This window comes from Dipodomys spectabilis, unplaced genomic scaffold (genome assembly GCF_019054845.1).
Source record: "Dipodomys spectabilis isolate Male_0828 unplaced genomic scaffold, ASM1905484v1 ptg000002l, whole genome shotgun sequence".
In the NCBI taxonomy this organism is placed as follows: domain Eukaryota; kingdom Metazoa; phylum Chordata; class Mammalia; order Rodentia; family Heteromyidae; genus Dipodomys; species Dipodomys spectabilis.
This window is the reverse complement of record NW_024870679.1, coordinates 50352017-50373074: the sequence shown is the minus strand read 5'-3', so window position 1 is coordinate 50373074 and position 21058 is coordinate 50352017. Positions and strand designations below refer to the sequence as shown.

General features: G+C 40.7%; 1 protein-coding gene across 3 annotated transcripts in view; it reads right to left on the bottom strand.

The window, feature by feature from the left end:
• The window catches only part of St3gal3 (ST3 beta-galactoside alpha-2,3-sialyltransferase 3), a 193256-nt gene that overhangs the window by 118672 nt on the left and 53526 nt on the right, over positions 1-21058 (bottom strand). For 2 of the 3 annotated variants that reach the window (XR_006147704.1, XM_042681871.1), the window contains exon 3: positions 8584-8631. The exons of the other annotated variant lie outside the window; for it this stretch is intronic. Coding sequence is in view for 1 of the 2 variants with exons in the window: in XM_042681871.1 (XP_042537805.1) it covers positions 8584-8631 (48 nt within the window). In the remaining variant the exon portion in view is untranslated. The remainder of the gene's footprint in view (positions 1-8583; positions 8632-21058) is intronic. 3 annotated transcript variants of the gene reach the window in all.

Genomic DNA, 21058 nt, shown 5'->3' with positions numbered 1-21058 from the left:
TGTTCACCAAGCAATTACCAAACAAAATAAGACTCCTCCTCCCCAGGCAAAAATAACATTTTCTTCTCACTTGTAAGAACAGCACATGTCCAATTTAAAAATTCAAATTAAAAAAACACAAAAAATTAAGTAGAAACTATTTGAAATTTCCATTACCTGCAGCTAACTGCTAGAAACATTTTGGCAACTATTTTACCTGAAATATGTCTTTCTATAAATATGTATGTAAATGCATATATATGATTTTACTTCACACATAGCCTCATAATATACTTGCTGTGTGTTTTGGGTTTGCTCATACAATATTGTGGACATATTACATGACAATAACAATGACCACATATTCCACTGCATGATCTAATATTACTTGTTTCTCCTTAAATATTCATTAAGTGATGAATACTTTTGTTTCTCATGAATATTTGTTCCTCATCTTCTACTTTTCATTCAAATATTGACTAAGCACTTATTATGTGTCAGGAACTATTCTACCAAGAAAAACAAGGCACTGGGCCAAATGAAGCCTACATTCTACTAGGAAAGACTGGTGGAATGTAAGTAAACAAAAAGATGGTTTCAAAGGGTGAGGGCTAAGATCAAATAAAAGTAAGAGTTTTTCAGAAGGTAGGACAGCAGGATAATAGACTGTTTTGGATAAAGTGGTTTGGGAAGGCCTTTCTGGGGGGATGAGTGTGGAATGAGACTATAAGAGAGTCCTGTAGTTCAGGAGGAAAGAGCAATATAGATAAAGAAACAGCAAGCACAAAAGCTCTGAAACAGGGCTTGGCATCTTGAGGGAATAGCAGCATACCAATGTGGCTTGAGAGCAGTGGGAAGAAGTGGACTTCAGTGTAACTATGGAGATAAACAGGGAGTACAGCCTTAGTGCTACAGTTGGGACTTTATTCCACGTATACTATAAGGCCACTGAAGAGATTTCAGTAGTAATAAACATGACCTGTTTCTAGGACATTATTTTAGCTACAATAAGAAGGGATTTCTCATGAGCCCAGCCCAGTTAGAAGGCATTTACCAGTCCAGGAGAAAAAAATGGTACTTGGACAGTGAGTGCTAGAAAGAAGTGGCTGGATAGGGTCACATTCTGAAGATAGAAAATGGAACAATGAAGGTCACTCCTAGGTTTTAAGAGTTTAGACAGATGAGAAAAGAACAAAGGAAAAGGACATAGAACCTATACACATTAAATTTGATGCATATATAATTATTTTTGGTTTTGAAAGTTATTGTGCATTTTTAACATTGTTTTTCAGTTGTTCTTTGATAATATATAAGAACACAATTAACTTTTGGGTTTTGTACTTATATCCTAATTATTTTGCTCAATCCAGTTATTAGTTGTTAGTTTGTTGTAGATTTCCTGGGATTATATATTTGACAATCATGTCATCTATGAAGGATGAGTTTTTCTTCTTTCCTAATCTGTACATTCCTTTTCATTCCTTTTTTGACTTCACTGTCTGGACTTTCAATTCCTGATGTTAGGGCAGAGCAGTCTTCACCACAAGGTGAAGATGTTTGCTAGAGGTTTGTCTAGATGTACTGAATCAGGTTTGAAGAAGTTCCTGAGTTTGCGGAGAGGTTTTATCATGGATATTGAATTTTGTGAAATTTTCTTTTATCCTCAATTAATATAACAATGTCTTTTTATCTTAGACTATTAACAAGATGGATTAGATTGACTGATTTGGTGGGGGTATGTGTGTGGGATTGGGAACTGAAATTGAACCCTCAGCCTCATGTAAGCCTAAGCAAGTACTTTACCACTACCCTGCATCCCCAGCGCCCCCCCCCCCTTTTTTGTCATCATAGTCATCAGGCTTAAATGCAGGGCCAGGACACTGTCCCTGAGCTTTATCACTCAATTGGAGATAAAAGTCTCATGGACTTTCCTGCCTGGGCTGGCTTTGAACCATGATCCTCAGATCTCAGGCTCCTGAGTAGCTAGGATTACAGGTGTGAGCCACTGGTGCCTTGCTCTGACTGATTTTTAACTGTTGAACTGGCCTTCCATCTCCAGACTAAACTACACTTGGATTGCACTGTTTTTCTTCTTCTAGATCTCTTAGGGCAAACATTTAGGTTTGTCCCACAAGTCCCTGAAGCTCTGTTCAACTTCTAAAATATTTTTCACCTGTTGGACAAATTGGGTTGTTTCTATTGCTTTATTTTTAAATATACTGATTTTTTTTTATGTCATCTTGTATTTTTTTCTGGTTCTTTGTAAAATGGTAAATTTTGGCTTATATCCTAGATACTTTGAATATCATGAAACTATTATGTCTTGAAATAAATTCTTTAAAAGCCCTAGGTTTTGTTTAAATGCAGTGGAGGGTGTTATTTTTGTTTCAGCAGACAATTGAACAGGTTAGGTTCAGGCAGCAAGTTAGAACCAGCCCTCGGTGGGCTGTGGCTTCAATGTCAGCTCCACTTTCAATGCCAATTCAGATGTGTCCTCGCTGTGCGCCCCCCAGTGTCCAGGCTGGGACTTGAGAAGTGGTTTGTCCCTAGGATCACTTCTCTCAGTTTTTGGAGTTGCTTTCTTTGAGTATCTCCTCCCTCCCTGTTTTCTCCCGTGTGCTTTCTTGGGCCTCCCGTCTTGGTCTTGGCCAGAAAGCTGGGACTACAGTCAATACATTCTGCTATGAATTTCCTAATCAGAGGCCAAGTAGTAGGAACCAGAGAGAGAAAAAAGCAATCAAACTACTCCATCCTTTTGGGACAACAACCCTCAGAAGAGGGCTCTTGGTTTTAAGCCTCTAAGACCTTACTGCCACTGCTGTCACTGCCACCTACACTGTGGGGCCACCTGGGGACTGCACATGAGGAAACAGAAAAGGATTAATAAAAAAAAATCAGTGAGTTTTCCCCCTCCCTCTGAGACTTAGGATTCCTTTTCTCACTCAGAACCATAACTAGAGATTTTTGTTGTACCCTGCTGTTCACCACGTGTTGGGCTAAGTCCTGAATTCAAATTATAGAATACTGGAGGAAAACTGGGAAATACACTGCTAGTTTGGTAACATACTGAATTCTGGTTTTCTTCCCAATCTGTCTGCTACTATTTATGCTATGCTTCAGAGTCTTCAAATAGCTCCAGAGTGCATTCTGTCCAGGTTGTTAGCTGCACTCAGTGACCAAGACAGTGTGCATAAACTCACTCTATCTTATCTGAAACTGGTATCTTTTTTCCTACTTTTAATTGGCCACACTAACAGAAAGAAAGCAAAGTAGGGCTCAAGTCCAAAGTTATCTTGCTGAAGTTCTAAAATGTCTTTGGCAATGTGCTACCCCCAATGTACAAAACGGCTGCTATGAGGACTCCACCCAGCTCTTCCTCCTATGACTCTAGCCAGGACTGATCAGAGCATGAGATAGCAAAACTGCTAGTAAATGCTTATTAGAGAAAGAATAAGGCAGAACTGAGAATAAGGTAAACTGAGACACAATTCTGATTTAAAGCTGACTTTGAATCAACACTCCACTGGGAGCCATATCCCATGGTCCATAGCTATTTGCATATTAAACCTAGTACGTGTGTGTGTGTGTGTGTGTGTGTGTGTGTGTATGTGTGCGTGCACTGAGGTTTGAACACAGCTAGTCAGGCACTAAGAGTTGAGCACTATCTCCAGAACTTTTTGTTTCACTTATTTTACAGGTGAGATTTTATGTTTGCCTACTGCCATCCTCAGACTGTGTTCCCCTTATCTACTGCCTGCTGCATAGCAAGGATCACAGGTATGGACTAACAACCTCACCTTGTTTGTTGAGGGTCTCACTAACTAATTACCTGAGCTGGGCTCAAACTGTGATCCTTCTGATCTCTACCTCCCAAGTAGCTGGGATTATAGGTATGACCACTGTACCTGTCCTCTAAGAGAAAAAAAAAGGCTAAGGATCAAGAACTAAAGATTAATGAGAATAGAAAAAGCAAGAATTGCCAGGTGCTGGTGGCTCACGTCTATAATCCTAGCTACACAGGAAGCTAAGATCTGAGGGTCTCGGTTCAAAACCAGGCCAGATAGGAAAGTCTGTGAGACTCTTATTTCTAATTAACCACCAGAAAACCAGAAGTGGCGCTGTGGCTCAAGTGGTAGAGTGCTTGCCTTGAGCTGAAGAGCTGAGGGACAGTGCCCCGGCCCAGAGTTAAAGCCTCACCACTGATGAGGGAAAAAAAAAAGAAAAAAAGGAAAGAACAAGTGAGAACTATTTAGATAAGAATACAGACATGGGCTAGAGTACCTAAATCCAAATACTGATTCTGCCATTTGCTTGCTGTTTGATGTTGGACAAGTTACTTTATTTATTATAACTTATATATCTATCTCTATATATATTTAGTTATATAACTTGCAGTTATATATATGCATATATATATAAAACTTTATTTATGTCAATTCCTTAAACTGAAAATTGGGGATTATAAGTGTCTATCTCAAAAGTTTAAGATTAAATTAGTACATGTAAAAATATGGAGAACCCTGTCTGACACATAAAAATATTCCCCTCCTTTTTTCCAGGCAACCCTTACCTAGGGTGCTGCTTCTTGACCCTTTTGTACATAGGAACATTTTATGCCATGTCTGACAACTCAAGATATTCCCTGTGTATAAGTAAAAAAAAAAAAAGAAGAAAAATAAATAAATAAAAAGAAAAGTACACAAAAACCTAAAATGAGCCAGGCATTAGTAGCTCATGCCTGTAATTCTAGCTGTTTAGGAAGCTGAGACAGGAGGACGACAGCTCAAGGGTAATCCAGATAGAAAAGTCCACCAAGACTCCATTTCCAAAATAACCAGCAAAGAGCAGAACCTGAGGTATGACTCAAGTAGTAGAACACTAGCAAGCACAAGGCCCTGAGTTCAAACCCCAGTACTACCAAAAAACAACAACAAACTCAAACCCACAAGTGTACAGTTTAGAAGAAAAGCCTTAGTAATTACACTCACATCACTAGAAAGAAGACACCAACATTCTAGAAGCTCCCATGTGCCCATCTCTTAACACATCCCTTGAATACTGCCATCCCAGTGATTATGGAATTCAATTCCTTGCTTTTGTTTTAACACTGAATTGTGCTCTAAACAAATGTTTTTGTTGTTGTTGGTGGTGGTGGTTTTTTTGGGTCCGGTCGTGGGGCCTGAACTCTGGGCCTGGGAAATGTCCCTCAGTTCTGCAGCTCAAGGCTAGCGCTCTAACACTTGAGCCACAGTACCACGTCCAGCTTTTTTCTTTTTGCTTATGTGGTGCTGAGGAATCGAACCCAGGGCCTCATGCATGCAAGCGCTCTACCACTGAACCACCTTCCCAGCCCCTAAACAAATGTTTTAATTTTACTTGTTTTTGAATTTTACAGAAGTAGAAAACCAAAATATATTGTTTTATCTGATTTCTTTAACCTAACGTCTTTAAAATTCATAAAAGTTTCTGCATCTATGTGTGTTGGCTAATTTTAGTATTCTACTTGAATATAAGAGTTTGACCATTCACTTTAGGTATGTGGATTGCTTTTGGCAATATGAACAATACACTTATTCTGAAATATGCATCTTGCACACATATCCTGATACAGATATATGTGTGTGTATTGTGTGTGCATGTTTGAGTGTGTGTGTATGTGTATTCTGTAGGAAAGATACCTAAGGGAGAAACTGTGAGGTCATAGATCATATATTTTTTTCAAATTAGCTAGATACTATCATCAATTCTTCCAAAGTAGCTGTACCAATTTTCCTTTTAGCCAGAAGAATTTCCACTAGATCATATCTTTATTCACACTAGACTGTTAAAACCTTACAAGTTTTGCTGCGCAAGAGATATGTAGTGATAGTTCACTGAGTTTCTAGTTTACATTTCTACAAATACTAATACAATTGAACACCTTAATATATGTTTATTGGCCATATGGGTTTCTTCTTTCATGAAATGCCTGTTCAAGTCTTTTCCTCATTTCTGTGTTTCTAAGCTATTTCTTTATTCCTATTGATTTTTGTAGTTCTTTGTTCTGGAATAAAGACCTTTGTCTAGGCTGGGTGCCGGTGGCTCATGCTTGTAATCTTAGCTACATAGGAGGCAGAGATCTGAAGACCCATGATTCAAAGCCAGCCTGGGCAGGAAAGTCCATGAGAATTTACCTCCAATTAACCCCCAGAAAACTAGAAGCGGTGCTGTGGTAGAGTGCTGGCCTTGAGTGAAAATAGCTCAAGGGCAGTGCTCAGGCCGAGTTCAAGCCCCATGACCAAAACAAACAAACAAAAAACCCCAACAAAACCTTTGTCAATCATGTTGTAAGTATCTTTTTTTCATTATCAATACAGTCTTTTGATTAAGAAAAGTGGTTAACATTTGGGGGTGGCAGTGCTGGGACTAGAACCCAGGGCTTTGCACATACCAGGCCAGTGCTTAGCTACTGAGCTACATTTCCAGCTCTTGTTTTTTTGGGACAAGAGTCTTGCTACATAGCCCAGGGTAGCCTCAAATTAAGGCATGGCAATTTTAATGTAGTACTTTTTCCCTTTGGAAATTTATTCAGATTTTTTTAGAGATGAATGGATACAGGCTCTAAATTTGTACTGGGGACTTCTGGCAGTAGTATCACTACCTGTCAGTGTAGGGATTTCATAAGGAAAGGTGATAAGGGAGTTTCATCACAAATCCATGGTTTCATATGAAAAACCCAAACTATCTGAGAATCTGTTTCCTTACAAATAATGTTTGGGGGCTGGGAAGGTGGCTCAGTGGTAGAGCGCTTGCCTTGCATGCATGAGGCCCTGGGTTTGATTGCTCAGCACCACATAAGCAGAAAAAACTGGAAGTGGCACTGTGGCTCAAGTAGTAGAGCGCAAGCCTTGAGCTGAAGGGCTGAGGGACAGCGCCCAGGCCCAGAGTTCAAGCCCCATAACCAACAAAAAAAACAAAAACAAAAAAAGAGATTTCACAGGCAAAATGATTGTCCCTATTTCTATTTTCCTGGCAACAAATCAATGAACATATGAGCATAAAAGATGTACGAGCCATTTTGGTATGTTCTAATTTAATATAGCAAAATTAATCAATAGTTTCCTATATCAAATAGATACAACTATTGGGTTTTTTTTTTTTAAGACATCTTCCTGTCTGTCTACTCTATCTGGAAGTGCCTTTTTGCAGCAGCATTTTGGTGGAGGTACCTCAAGAACCTCCACCAGGTGTGAGATAACAGCATAAGGAGAGAGTATGAGTTCTAGAGTCACATGGAGCTGAATGGCCTTAATAGGTTATTGCACATCTTTGGGCATAAGTTTCTTTAATATAACCAAAGGTGTAAAAGCTTTGAATCATGAGGAGTTAATTGTCTGGTGCATTAAGTTCCCAGCACAAGGTACACATTGTTGGTGCAAAGTGGCCATAACCATATTCTTGGAATATAGTTTTTCTTTCTTCTTGTTTACTCTACCACAACTGTCTGAACCTCATGGTGTGGTGTGTGTGTGTGTGTGTGTGTGTGTGTGTGTGTGTGTGTGTGTGTGTGTGCCCGCGCACGCGCGGCTCACGCATGAGTGCACAGACTCATATCCACTAAACACACAGGCCTGATGTATAATGATGCCTTTCCCCATACGAAATCATTCTAAGCTCCAACAGAGAAAGCAGCCTGAGGAGTAAAAGCAGCCACTCTCCTTGCTTACTGCCAGCATTTACTGAAGTATGGGGCAAGAGGATTGCCCCAAACTGGAAAAGCCATCTTCCCTGGCCTGGTGAGTCTGGGTTCAAAGGGTGATGTACCAGTCTGTGTGCCCTACATTGTAAACACAGCAAAAAGAGGGGAACATGTTGCTTGCCTCATCTGTTACAAGTGTACAGTCAAGAGTGGTACTTCTCTCCTGGGGAAGGTCAGTACTTATGCACATGGAGGATGTGTGTAACATTCCACAGAATGGTGGCCTGGAGGTATGGCTCAAGTGCAAGAGAGCCTGTCTAGCAAGCACAAGGCCCTGAATTCAAAACCCAGTATTGCCAAATAAACAAAACGAAACTGCAATATAAAACAAAACAAAAACACACGTGTATGTTCTCAGGAAACTAAAAGAGCCTAGCACTCTGTGGGAGAGTCCTGATGCTTATTATGCCCAGGCTATGGAGTCTCTTGATACCCTCTGCTCCACTTTCTGAGGTGACTGAGGTGGGACATGAGCACAGAAAACAGACATCCTTTCATATGAATCTGGACTGCTTTGTTGCCATGTATCACAGCATACGTTGTTGTTGTTGTGTTGTGTTGTGTTTTGAGACAGAGTCTTGTTAACTTTGCTCAGGATGACTTTAAACCCTTGATCTTCCTGCTTCCACTTCCCCAGTAACAGATGTATACCACTATGCCCAGCCAATCAGTACACACTTTCAAAGCAACTGAGAAAATGCTCTGAAACATGTATCCCTGTGAAGCCCTAGGAAACCTTTTTGAGACTTTCCCACAACTCTGAAATAGTCCTTTGCCCTCCCCGCATACTTTTACCTCATCAGATTCACTACACATATTGCCAATGTTGGGAGCTGAAAAAATGATAGAGGGGAAAAAGTTGGTACCTGAGCCTAGAGTTTGTCCAGCGGAGTCAAAGGAAAGAACCACTGAATCTGTAACACAAGAGGACAAGTTCATTTCTTTCTCCTTTCGGTAATACAACAAGCTCTTGCTGGCTCTACCCAAACTGCCCAGGGAAGAGTCAGGTAAGATGGAACTTAATGAAGGCCCAGGCCCACCCATCCAGTGAGCCAACAGGTCCTGCCACCCACCATCCCTTGCCTCCTGACAATCAGAAAAACATCTCAAGAGAGTGGTAAACTTTTGTTCTCTAGAGGTGTTTCTGAAAGATTAGGGGGAAAAAATCTTTGCCTTTTCTCAATTAAAACAAAGCAAAGGGGCTGGAAAGGTGGCTCAGTGGTAGAGCGCTTGCCTTACATGTATGAGGCTCTGGGTTCAATTCCTCAGCACCATATAAGCAGAAAAAGCCCAGAAGTGACACTGTGGCTCAAGTGGTAGAGCGCTAGCCTTGAGCTGAAGAGCTGAGGGACAGCGCCCAGGCCCAGAGTTCAGGCCCCATGACCGGACCCCCCCCCCAAAAAAAAAGCTGACATGGAGCTCAAAGTGGTAGGGCACTAGCCTTGAGCACAAAATCTCAGAGTCAGTGCCCAGGCCCTGAGTTCAAGTCTCAAAAAAATAAATAAATAAATAAAACAAAGCAAAATAAAACGTCCTTTCTGCATCGGGTTAAAGGCAGTGACATTTCCTCTTTGTTCCCTTTTTCTACTTCCATATTCAATTTTTTGTAACTTTTTTCTTCCAAAAAGACTGAGTGGGCTATAAGAATTCACAATGCATGTAAAATCAAAGAAAGGAAAAGTAGCATATAATGGGGAAATGTTAGTGCAAAAATACATGCCATTAGGACATTTACAAACACTGAAGTTTTAATCAAGGAGAGTAGAGCTCCCAAACAGCCAGAGCAAAAAAGGAGAAACGAACAGTTTCAAAACTCAGTGCTCACAATGAATGCATTCGTTCTTCTATTCATTCAAATGTTCAGGAAATACTTATTGGGCATCTACTATGTATAAGATACTATAGTACAGCTTCGAAATATGGCAGCAAACATAAAAACGTTGGTCTCTACCCTCATGGATCTCCCTGCCATCAATCTAGGAAAAAGAAGTTATCAAAGGATAAATTATTTAACTAGAAACTAAATATGGAGTTGGCCAACTAAGTTGGCTTCTCTGACTTGGACTAGTAGCTAAAGGGTAAATGAGGGCCAAAACTACCAGGAATGGAATAGGCATTCCAGGAAGAGAGAAAGCCACATGTAGAGACCTGAAGAGGGACCAGACATTTCAGAACAACTCAAAGACCAAATGTCCAAACCAACACTACAATGATTAGAGAAAACTTTCTCTGTATAAGTCTGTATCTTCAAGTTAGTCTCCCTCCCTCCCTTCCTCCCTTTTCCCTCCTTCTCTTTCTCCCCGCTTATGTCTGAACTCAAGAGCTTTACATTTACTAGGCAGGTATTCTACCACTTGAGCCACACTCAGAGTCCTTTTTGCCTTAGTTTTTCAGATAGGATCTCATGTTTGTGTCCCTGGAACCAGCCTCAGACCATGACTCTCCTACCTCTGCCTCTGTAGCTAATATTATAGGGATACTTCCCTACATCTGTATATCTGGCTTGTTTATGAGATAGTTTCACTGACTTTTTTTTTTTTTTTGCCTGAGCTGGTCTTGAATTTTGTTCCTTCTGTCTCTGCCTCCCTGTAATCTTCCTAGGATTATAGGCATGTGCCACCATGCCTAATTTCTACTGAGTAGCTATGACTCTTATAAAGCTATTAAACTAGTCAATCCAAAGTGATGACATAAAACTAATACATAGCTCAAAAATCATAATTATAAGAAGCACCAAAATAACCCAGGCTCATAAGGGAGCAGATTCAAAAGACTCACTCATTTCAAAGCAGTATCAGCTAGATATATGTAAGGTTAGCATCTACAGCCAAATTCACCCCAGCATTGTACTTTAAATCTGTTTGTATATCATTTTCTCTAATTGCAATTGGAAATTCAACACAATAGTTGTCATAACTGTAAATAGCATCTGTTCTCAGGGCTAGACTACAAGCTCCATAAAAGCAGACACAACATCTATTTTATTCACTGCTATGCTACCAGCCAACACCTGACACTTAGTAATTATTTGCTGAATCACAGTGCCCAGAGAAATAAATGGACCAGAAATCACAGGCAATTCTTCATAACTACATTTCCTCACAACCATACGTTTACTAAGAAACCAGGTGGCAGAGAGCCGGGGGATATGGTTTCTGCTTAGGAACTGGAGACAGATATTCTGAATTAACCAGTTAAGGGCAGATTCACATGCATTGAAACCTACAGGTTTCTTGAAACCTGTAGAAAAGACAGAGTTGCCATTGTTTTACAAAAATGTGAGGCACAATTAGGACCAGATGGTTGAACATCCTGGCTCATATAAGCAAAGTCTCCTTTATCAACATTTCTCACTTGTCTCATCTCTTCCTTTTAAAGAGATTTATTAAGGTATAATTTACATACCTCAAAATTCACTCATTTAAAATTTACAAATCATTCAGAGTTGATCCCAGGTCCCACCTCTAGCCACACTAAGTTCCTTCCTGGCTCTATCATTTACTTTTCTAAACATCTGCCTATCCTTTTTTTGCTGTGCTGGTCCTGATAACCCCTAACCACACACATCCCAGCCTCCAATTTAGCTTATTTCCATCTGTCCTTTTATTGATTTTTCTAAAAAGTATACTGGACTGTGTAATTGATTAAAACCCTTTCATACCCTTGAAATATTAATGTATGCTAATGAAAAATAATATGACTCATTAAAGCCCTTCTGTAACCTTGTCATATGAATGTATGCTAATAAAAAAAATAAAATAACCTTCCCTGACCTGCTGTAGCCTGTTAGGCAAAGCTCTGTTAGGCAAAGTTCTTCACCTGTTTTTCCCACATCTGATACTTTAATATGCCTCATGTTCCAGACATACAAAACTGCTTGTATTTCCTAGAGATGTGTATCCTCATGTTTTTAGTCACAGACATGCATAAAGACTTCTCCCACTTTTCTATTAAGACTCCTCCTCCAGCCAGTCACTGGTGGTTCACATCTGTTATCCTAGCTACTCAGGGGGCTAAGATCTGAGAATCATGGTTCAAAGCCAGCCCTGGTAAGAAAAATCCATGAGAATCCTATCTCCTGTTAACCACCAGCAAACCAGAAGTGGAGCTAACTGGTTCAAAGTGGTAGAGAACCAGCCTTGAGCAAAAAAGCTCAGAGATATTGCCCAGGCCCTGAGTTCAAGCTCCAGACCAAAAGGGGGTGAAGGGAAAGACTCTTCCTTCTCCTCTTTTTCTCCTTCTCCTTTTAGCAGAATTGGGGTTTGATCTCAGAGCCTTGTGCTTGCTAGGCAGGTGCTGCTCTATTTGAATCATACTCTTACTTTTTGATTATTTTTGAGATAGTCACCATTTATACCCAGGCCAACCAGGACCTTGAACCTCCTATTTACATTTCCTGGAGACCTAGAATGATAGGGATGTACCACAATACCTAGTTTTTATTGGCTTCATGACTTTTTTGCCTAGCCTTGAATGGTGATCCTCCAAGTAGCTAAGTGTAAGCCATTGTACCCAGCAATATCTGCTCTTCTTGATGCCTTCTCTGATCAATTCTGTTCTCTATCTTCCTTAGACCCACAATGCACTTCTATAATTAAATTTTTAGACTGCGTTACAGATCTGTGATTTCTTTTTCTTTCATTAGCTGCAAGTTTCCTGAGGACAAGAATTATTTCTTCATTTTAAGTCCTTTGATGCCTAGCTCAGTGACTAACACACAAAAATGGCAATGTGTTGATTAAGCTAAGGAATGAACTGCTAAATGTCTTTGATTTAAAGACGATATTATTGCCAGGCTCCAGTGGCTCACACCTGTAATCCTAGCTATTCAGGAGGCTGAGATCTGAGGACTAGAGTTTAAAACCAGCCTGGGCAGAAAGTCTATGAGACTCTTAACTCCAATTAGCCACCAGAAAACTGGGAGTAGCACTGTGGCTCAAGTGGTAGAATGCTCACCTTGAGCTGAAGAGCTTAGGGACAACACCTAGGCCCAGAATTCAAGACCCACGACCAAAAAAAAAAAAAGAAAAAAAGAAAAGAAAAGAAAAGAAAAAGATGAAAAAGATGGTATTATTGGGAAACTGGGGGAGAGCAAAAGAAGGGATGACATTGTCCAAAAAGAAATGTACTCATTACCTGACTTTTAAAATTGTAACTCCTCTGTACAACCTTAGTAATAGCAATAAAAAAATAAAAAGTTGAGGGGAAAAACATCCATTCTGGATATTGATCTCATTCAGTTTAAGTTAATTCAGAACCATTCTTGTCCTGTGAGGTTACAGGGATTCAAGCCTGGCCATATACTGGGAAGATGAGAGTGCTCACACATGCAGCCCAGAGTGAGTACAGAAAGCATGCTCTGAAGTGTCTAGGTGACAGATCACATCCACCTGGAAGACCAGAACAGACCTGAGGAGCTGACTGCCCAGAAGAACAAACATTGAAAAAAAGAATCTCTAATTTTTTATTGCAGTTGACAATAATTTTTCCAAATGCAATTTACCATCTTCATACTCAGAAACAATCTTGATTTTTGTCTTAAAAAAGAAAATAAACCCAGGGCTGGGAAGGTGGCTCAGTTGTAGAGCACTTGCCTTGCATGCATGAGGCCCTGGGTTCAATTCCTCAGCACTACATAAGCAAAAAGAAAAAAGCCAGAAGTGGCGCTGTGGCTCAAGTGGTAGAGCGCTAGTCTTGAGCCGAAGAGCCGAGGGACAGTGCCCAGGCCCAGAGTTCAGGCCCCATGACCGGATGGCCCCCCCCCCCCAAAAAAAAAACACCCCACAAAAGTACAATAAAAAAAAAAATCAAAAAACTTTTCAGTAATGTAAAAAAAGAAGCAAGTTAAAGTTAACTGAAAGTCTGGTGCTTACTGAAGACTAAAAATGACTAAATGTTAATTAACTGGTTATGTCAGGGTGGGTAAAATTATAGCTTATGTTTATTCTCAGTATTTTTTTAAGAATTCTACAATAAATACACATTATTTTTATCCTAGAGAGAAGCTAAGCAGAAAAAGGGAGAAGCTCACTAATGTCCCAGATACTTGGAAGGCTTAGGTGGGAGGACTGCTTGAGTCTTTTAAGTTCAAGGCCAGTCTGAGCAACACGGTGAAAGTTAGCCTCAAAATAAATAAAGTTAATTAATTAAAAAATAACTTTCTAGCACGGTGCTGGTAGCTCACTTTTATAACTCTAGCTACTAAGGAGGCTGAAACCTAGAGGATTATGGTTCAGGGCCTGCTTGGGCAGAGAAGATCACTAGACTCTATACACAAAATAACTAGCAGAGCCTGGCTCACACCTATAATCCTAGCTACTCAGAAAGCTGATATCTGAGGATTGCAGTTCAAAGCCAGCCCAGGCAGGAAAATCCATGAGACTCTTATCTCCAATAAACCACCAAAAAACCATAAGTGGCACTGTGGCTCCACTGGTAGAGCACTCATCTTGAGCTGAAGAGCCGAGGGACAGTGTCCAGGCCCAGAGTTCAAAGCCTCACAACCAACCAAACCAAACCAAACAACAACAACAAAAAACAAAAAACAAAACAAAAAAAAAAAAACAGCATAAGGCAAGGCTGGAGGTATTATTCAAGTGGTACTACTGAGCATGAGGCTTTGAGTTCAAATCCTAGTACCAAAAAATTAGCAACAACAAAAAATATTCCTAATCCGGCTATAAAATTTTAACCTCTAATTCACTAGTATCTATGCCAAAGGATCTCCTTCATTATTTACTGTATGTTCTGAAAGGCTGCCCATCTTTTTAGTTAGAAGTCCTCTTTCTAACTTATCCCTACTATATCAGTCTCTCAATAGAATTTTGCCTTTCCTTTTCTTCTGCCTTCTTTCCTTCAAATATTATCAAGTGCCTGTGATATGCCAGGCCCTATGCCATATATAGAGATAATGAGCCCAGTAAGAGGTAGTCTTTGCCTTCCAACCAAGGAAGATAGAAAAGTTAGTAGATGTTTAAGATAAAGTATGATAAGGGTACTCAGGATGGAAGCACCAGGAAGCAGCAGTCTTACTTGGAATAATAATCAGAGCCTTGGCAAACATTATCTTCAATGGTAATGCAATGAACTTAAGAGCATAGGCCTTTAATACTCAGATAATGCAAGTGAGAGGGTTCATATTTCTGGAGGAAGAAATATGTAAGATGAGATTAATTTTTGCTTTGAGGATTAAAGGCACAGACTTCATAAACAGTTTGGCTAGTCTTTATTTGTGTTTATTCTAAAGAATGTAAGATTATTTTACTTGTAAAACATTTCACAACTAATGGAGAAACTTTGGATTCAATAAATTGAGAAGTTTGCTTTGAAAGAAACAGAGCACGAATATCCAGACTCTTTTCTCTCCAGCTAACAAATATGCTATTTTTATTTCAAGCATCCCAGTTTCCAGCTGTTCCTGGCTCCCAGGCCAGAGGCAGCCATGTGGTATGTTGCAAAAGTGACCAAATGGCATTAGACCAAACTACAACGTAGCCTTGTTCAATGAAGAAATCTAGAATTTACTGGAAATTTTTTTATTATGGTCAGATGTTTCCTGTGTCTGGTTTACGAAACCACATACAAAGAATGTAATAGAGTAAAGAGAATGGAGCTCAGTCTTCTTAGCCATATTGGAGAGAGGTTTCTAAAGCACCACGTATGCAGTGAATGAATTGCATTTTGGTGTAGAATGTAATAGAGTAAAGAGAATGGAGCTCAGTCTTCTTAGCCATATTGGAGAGAGGTTTCTAAAGCACCACGTATGCAGTGAATGAATTGCATTTTGGTGTAGAATGTAATAGAGTAAAGAGAATGGAGCTCAGTCTTCTTAGCCATACTGGAGAGAGGTTTCTAAAGCACCACGTATGCAGTGAATGAATTGCATTTTGGTGTAGTGTCTGTCAAGTATGCATTCAACATATCTACCATGTAGAAGCCACTGGACTTGTAAGGACTGTACTGTGGGAGATTGCTTGGCTCAAGGAAAGCAATCCATATATTGACTACCCATCTGTGAGGTAGACAGGTCTGTCTTTTGGAACACAGAGTGAAGGAAGAATTAGGAGACATAGCTGGGGAAAGACTGGAGGAGCATGGACCAGGCTGGGTGCTGGGCTCTGGGGCCTGTCAGTGACAAGTATCAGAGTTAAAATCACAACCCTTGCCAGGTGCTGGTGCCTCACATGTGTAATCCTAGCAACTCAGGAGGTTGAGATCTGAGGATTGCAGTTTATTTTTTTATTTTTTTTATTTTATTTTTTTGTCGGCCGTGGGGCTTGAACTCTGGGCCTGGGCGCTGTCCCTCAGCTCTTCAGCTCAAGGCGAGCGCTCTACCATTTGAGCTACAGCGCCACTTCCAGTTTTCTGGTGGTTTATTGGAGATAGGAGTCTCACAGTCTCTCCTGCCCGGGCTGGCTTTGAACCGTGATCCTCAGATCTCAGCCTCCTGAGTAGCTAGGATTACAGGCGTGAGCCACCAGCGCCCGGCGAGGATTGCAGTTTAAAGCCAGCCCCCAAAGGAAAGTCCAAGAGATTCTTTCTTTTTTTTTGGGGGGGGCGGGAGGGGGCCAGTCATGGGCCTGAACTCTGGGCCTGGGTGCTGTTCTACCAATTGAGCCACAGCGCCACTTCTGGCTTTTTTTTTTCTGCTTATGTGGTGCTGAACCCAGGGCCTCATGCATGCAAGGCAAGCGCTCTACCACTGAGCCACCTTCCCAGCCCCTCCAAGAGATTCTTATCTCCAATTAACCACCAGGAAACCCAAAGTAGTACTATGGCTCAAAGTGGTAGAGCACTAGCATTGAGCGAGATCAGGGACAATGCCAGGCTGAGTTTAAGCGCTATGACTAACAACAACAACAACAAAAATCACAACCCTGCTATTGAAGGTAATGAGATACTCAAAAAGCTGCTTTAGATTCAGAATGTTCTCCCAGTATCTCTAGCAACCAGCCACCTATGAGGCCTTGGAGTTAGGCTTCTCTTCAGTCTCCAGGAAACCTGTTCTAGAACCGGAAATCTTTTCTTGTCTTTTGATACCTTGGAGGTTTCTACAGCGGAGGAAGCTCCCCTCTCCTTCCAGGCCTCATGCTTTAATGTCCAGGGGCTTCTTCTGCATTCTTAATGGCTGGTGTAAGAGTTTACTTGTCACCAATCACAGCATACAGGGTCTGAAACTGAGAAGTAGAGGACCTCCTGGGCCATAGGTTTAATCTAAGCTGTGTTCTCCAATGTAGCTTTACTTAAAATTGAAGACCCTCAGCTTTGGGGGATTACTGATTTGTTAGCAGAACGAGTATTTTACTGATCTTGTCTCTCTTTAGGTTTCTTCACCATCTAGATGTTGAAGGGGATATAACTGCTAGTGCTAGTAGTCCTTCAGTTTCTTCTGTCTCGGGCTGGGAAGGTGGCTCAGTGGTAGAGCGCTTGCCTTGCATGCCTGAGGCCCTGGGTTCGATTCCTCAGCACCACATAAGCAAAAAGAAAAAAAGCCAGAAGTGGCGCTGTGGCTCAAGTGGTGGAGCGCTAGCCTTGAGCTGAAGGGCTGAGGGACAGCGCCCAGGCCCAGAGTTCAGGCCCCACGACCAGAACCAAAATCAAAAAAAAAAGAGCTGGAAAAGGTTTGATGAGAAGAAGTGAGAGGAAGTGAGAATTGATGTCAAGTATGGTTTTCTTTTTTCTTTTTTTTTTGGGGTCCGGTTGTGGGGCCTGAACTCTGGGCCTGAGTGCTGTCCCTCAGCTCTACAGCTCAAGGCTAGTGCTCTACCACTTGAGCCACAGCACCATTTCCAGCTTTTTCCTTTTTGCTTATGTGGTGCTGAGGAATCGAACCCAGGGCCTCAGGCATGCAAGGCAAGCGCTCTACCACTGAGCCAACTTTCCAGCCCCAAGTAGGATTTTCAAACATAGTGGAAGAGATAAAGAGTTGATGTCTGAAAGATAGAGTGTTTGTAACGTTAGTAGATCAATTTCTCTGCAATAGCCCAGTTCTAAGGACTCAGTTATGAATGAGAAATTGGAAGCTGTTGAGACAGTGGACTTGTTTCAAGAACTTTCTCCTTGGAGAAACTTTATTAATCTGAAGTTGAATTAATTAATTATAAATATATTCTACAGAGCCTTTACTAACTCAAGAGACTGAAAAGATTAGGTATGGTCCCTGAAACCAAAATATATGAATTATCAGAAGTATCATAGAGAGACAAAACATGGTATTATAAACTTCTAGAGTTGCTGCAGGAATTCTGATGCGAAGGAGCATCTGATGGGAGATGTGGGAAAACATGGATGATGGAATATGTGAGCTGCCATGGGTGACAGGCTGCACTGGTAGAGTGAGAGCAGCTAAGCAAAGGCACTGAAGCATGGGAAGTGAAGGGTGTATGGTTTCAGGAAGTAAGATCATACCTAATTAATATATTTAGGGCTTCTTTCAGAAAGTAAAAGTGCATGTGACTGAAAGAGAACCAGTCAATACAATGACTACACTTTCAACAGTTTTGACACATCAAGACTATTTTTAAAAAGTGAGTCATGATGAAATTAAGGGAAAAAACTGCTATGTCATACCAGAAGACAAAAAGTACCTGGCTTAGGATCAGGACAGGACACTCACCCTGGGGCATCAGCATCCACAGGGATACCAGGAAGTTTAGGAGCTGATGGCACTCTACTAACTGCTTGCACATCAAGGGTGGGGAGTGGCACTGTGCACACATCCTGTATGTCCAATAGAAGCAGGCACATGCTAAAACAAAGCAAAATGCTAGAAACAAGGTGTGGAGCTTCAGGGCATGGGAAAGTTCTGTACAGCTTCCCCAGGAAGAGGAAAGAAGCTGATGAAAAAAAAAAAAAAAAGCCAACATTTTTTATTTGGGCCCAGCAAAAATAGAAAGCCAGTGTCAGTGTCGTTGTAGTGAGTTGCAAATGAAGGAGAACCCAGCCTGATCTGAGAGGCAGATGGACAAAGTTCAGGGCAGGGATTAGAGGATCTTTACACAGCACAAAAGATTAAAGAACTAAGGTTGCTGTTAAAAGGACAATGTTGGGGTACATAGGGAGGGCAGGAAAGTCAGCAAAGGCCATTGAAGGAGCAGAAAGAGCAAAAGCCCAGCAACCCTGAAAAGGCCAAAGGCAAGGACCTGGCTCATGGCATGATACAGCAGGCCATCATAGTACTAAATTAGGCTCTGCCACTCTTTTCTACTGTATGACTTTGGGTCTTGCTTCCTTAAATATTAAAAAGGGTAATATAAGTCCAAAATCTTTTCTTTAAACCTTGAAACGTTTAAAAAAAAAATGTCGAAATTTTAGAAAACCTTTATTGGCAGGTATGGTGGTGCATGCCTATAATTATTCTCAGCACTTGAGAGGCTGAGGCGGAGGGGGGAGAGGGAGGAATCATGAGTTCAAGGCCAGCCTGGGCTATATAGTGAGATCCTACCAGAGAGAGAGAGGGGGGTGAGAAGCTATATACTGCACAAAGCATACACTGCGTCACACCCCACTCCCATGTGGCATAAGATAGCATCCCAGTTAAATATCAACATTTATGCCACAAGATGAATTTTTACACTGTGACTACAGCAGAACCCTGGTACCCATGGGCATATGGTTTCAATGAGACTGCCACTGAGGAAAACCTGTGAATGCTCAGGATGCAGAGCTTAGTACTATAAAATGACTCAAAGTTACCTATATCTTTCACTCAGTAGGTCTGAGCATCCATAATTTGAAGAGGAAAGTGAATGATGACTACCAATTATGTTTGAACATATGAAGGGGAGAGTTATACACCTGGGGAGAGGTTAGTATTGAATTAGTGATAAACACATTAAAAAATTAACCTCTCTATGTCACCTTTATAGTAACAGTAAAAATTAAAAAAAAAAAAAAACTATGCAAAGCAAGCCTGATGCTGGTGGCTCATACCTGTAATCCTAGCTACTCAGTAGGCTGAGTGAGATCTGAGGATCAAGGTTCAAAGCCTGGGCAGAAAAGTTCATGAGACTCTTATCTCCAGTTAACCCCCAGAAGTGTCACTGTGGCTCAAAGTGGTAGAGTGCTGGCCTTGAGCAAAAGAGCTCAGAGACAGCACCTAGCTCTGAGTTCAAGCCCCATAACCAACCAAAAACAAACAAACTTAAAAAAAACTATGCAAAGCAAAAATGCAAGACTTTTAGTTTGGAGATGTAGATACAGTGCTTATACACATGAAAAAAAAGAAAGCAAGAAGCTAGACTTTTATTGATTTTGGGGGAAAAATACAGTGAAAACCAGTAACTATGTTGTCTATGAGCAGCATATTCATAGTCATGATAGATAGATTGCATATACTGCTCTAACAATGCTAAGAGACTAGGAGATGGAATGCTTGTTTGTGGTGGAGGGGTGATAAGTATGAAGGAGTCCCCAATTGTAAAACTCAATACATTAAACTCAAAATAGAAAAAGCACAAACTGCAATATAAACTTGTTATTTAGAGTTGGGTTTTTCTGTTTTGTGCTTTTCCTGGAGCTTGAACTCAGAGATGGAGGGCTATCCTTGAGCTTTTCCTCAAGTATAGTGTTCTACCACTTGAATCACAGCTCCATTTCTAGCTTTTTGGTAATTAATTGGACTATATCTCATGGACTATATCTCATGGACTTTCCTGTCCAGCTTGGTTTCGAACCATGATCCTCAGATCTCAGCCTCCTGAGTAGCTAGAATTACAGGTGTGAGCCAACAGTGCTCAGCCCAATCTAATTTTTAGATCCTAAGTCAAATGTGGTTTCCAAAAAAGATGCTATGCAAAGTCTCAGTTATTTAAATGTAATTATTTTATTTTATTTTTTTTTTGCCAGTCCTGGGGCTTGAACTCAGGGCCTGGGCACTGTCCCTGAGCTTCTTTAGCTCAAGGCTAGCACTCTACCACTGAAGTCATAGCACCATTTCTGGATTTTTCTGTGTTTGTGGTACTGAGGAATAGAACCCAGGGCTTCATGCATGCTAGGCAAGAATTCTACCACTAAGTCACATTCCCAGCCTCCTAAATGTAACAATTTCCATAACAATTTTATAACACATAGGAGAGGAAAAAGTCTAATTTATGTTTTCTAAAACAGCCAATCTTGACAGTAGATATATTTCAGCACTCATTTGAAATATATTCATAGCTTTCATTCATATGTCAATAAAGGAGCATGTTTACTGCCCAAAGAAGAAAAGAGGATGGACAAAATCAGAGAGAGAATATAAATTTGGCAAGTATAACTGGAGGAGTGAAAAGTCCATCAATTTAGGTAAGGAATGTAAAGATGGTAGGTTTTCTTATTTTGAAAAAATACAGCTGCAAAAAA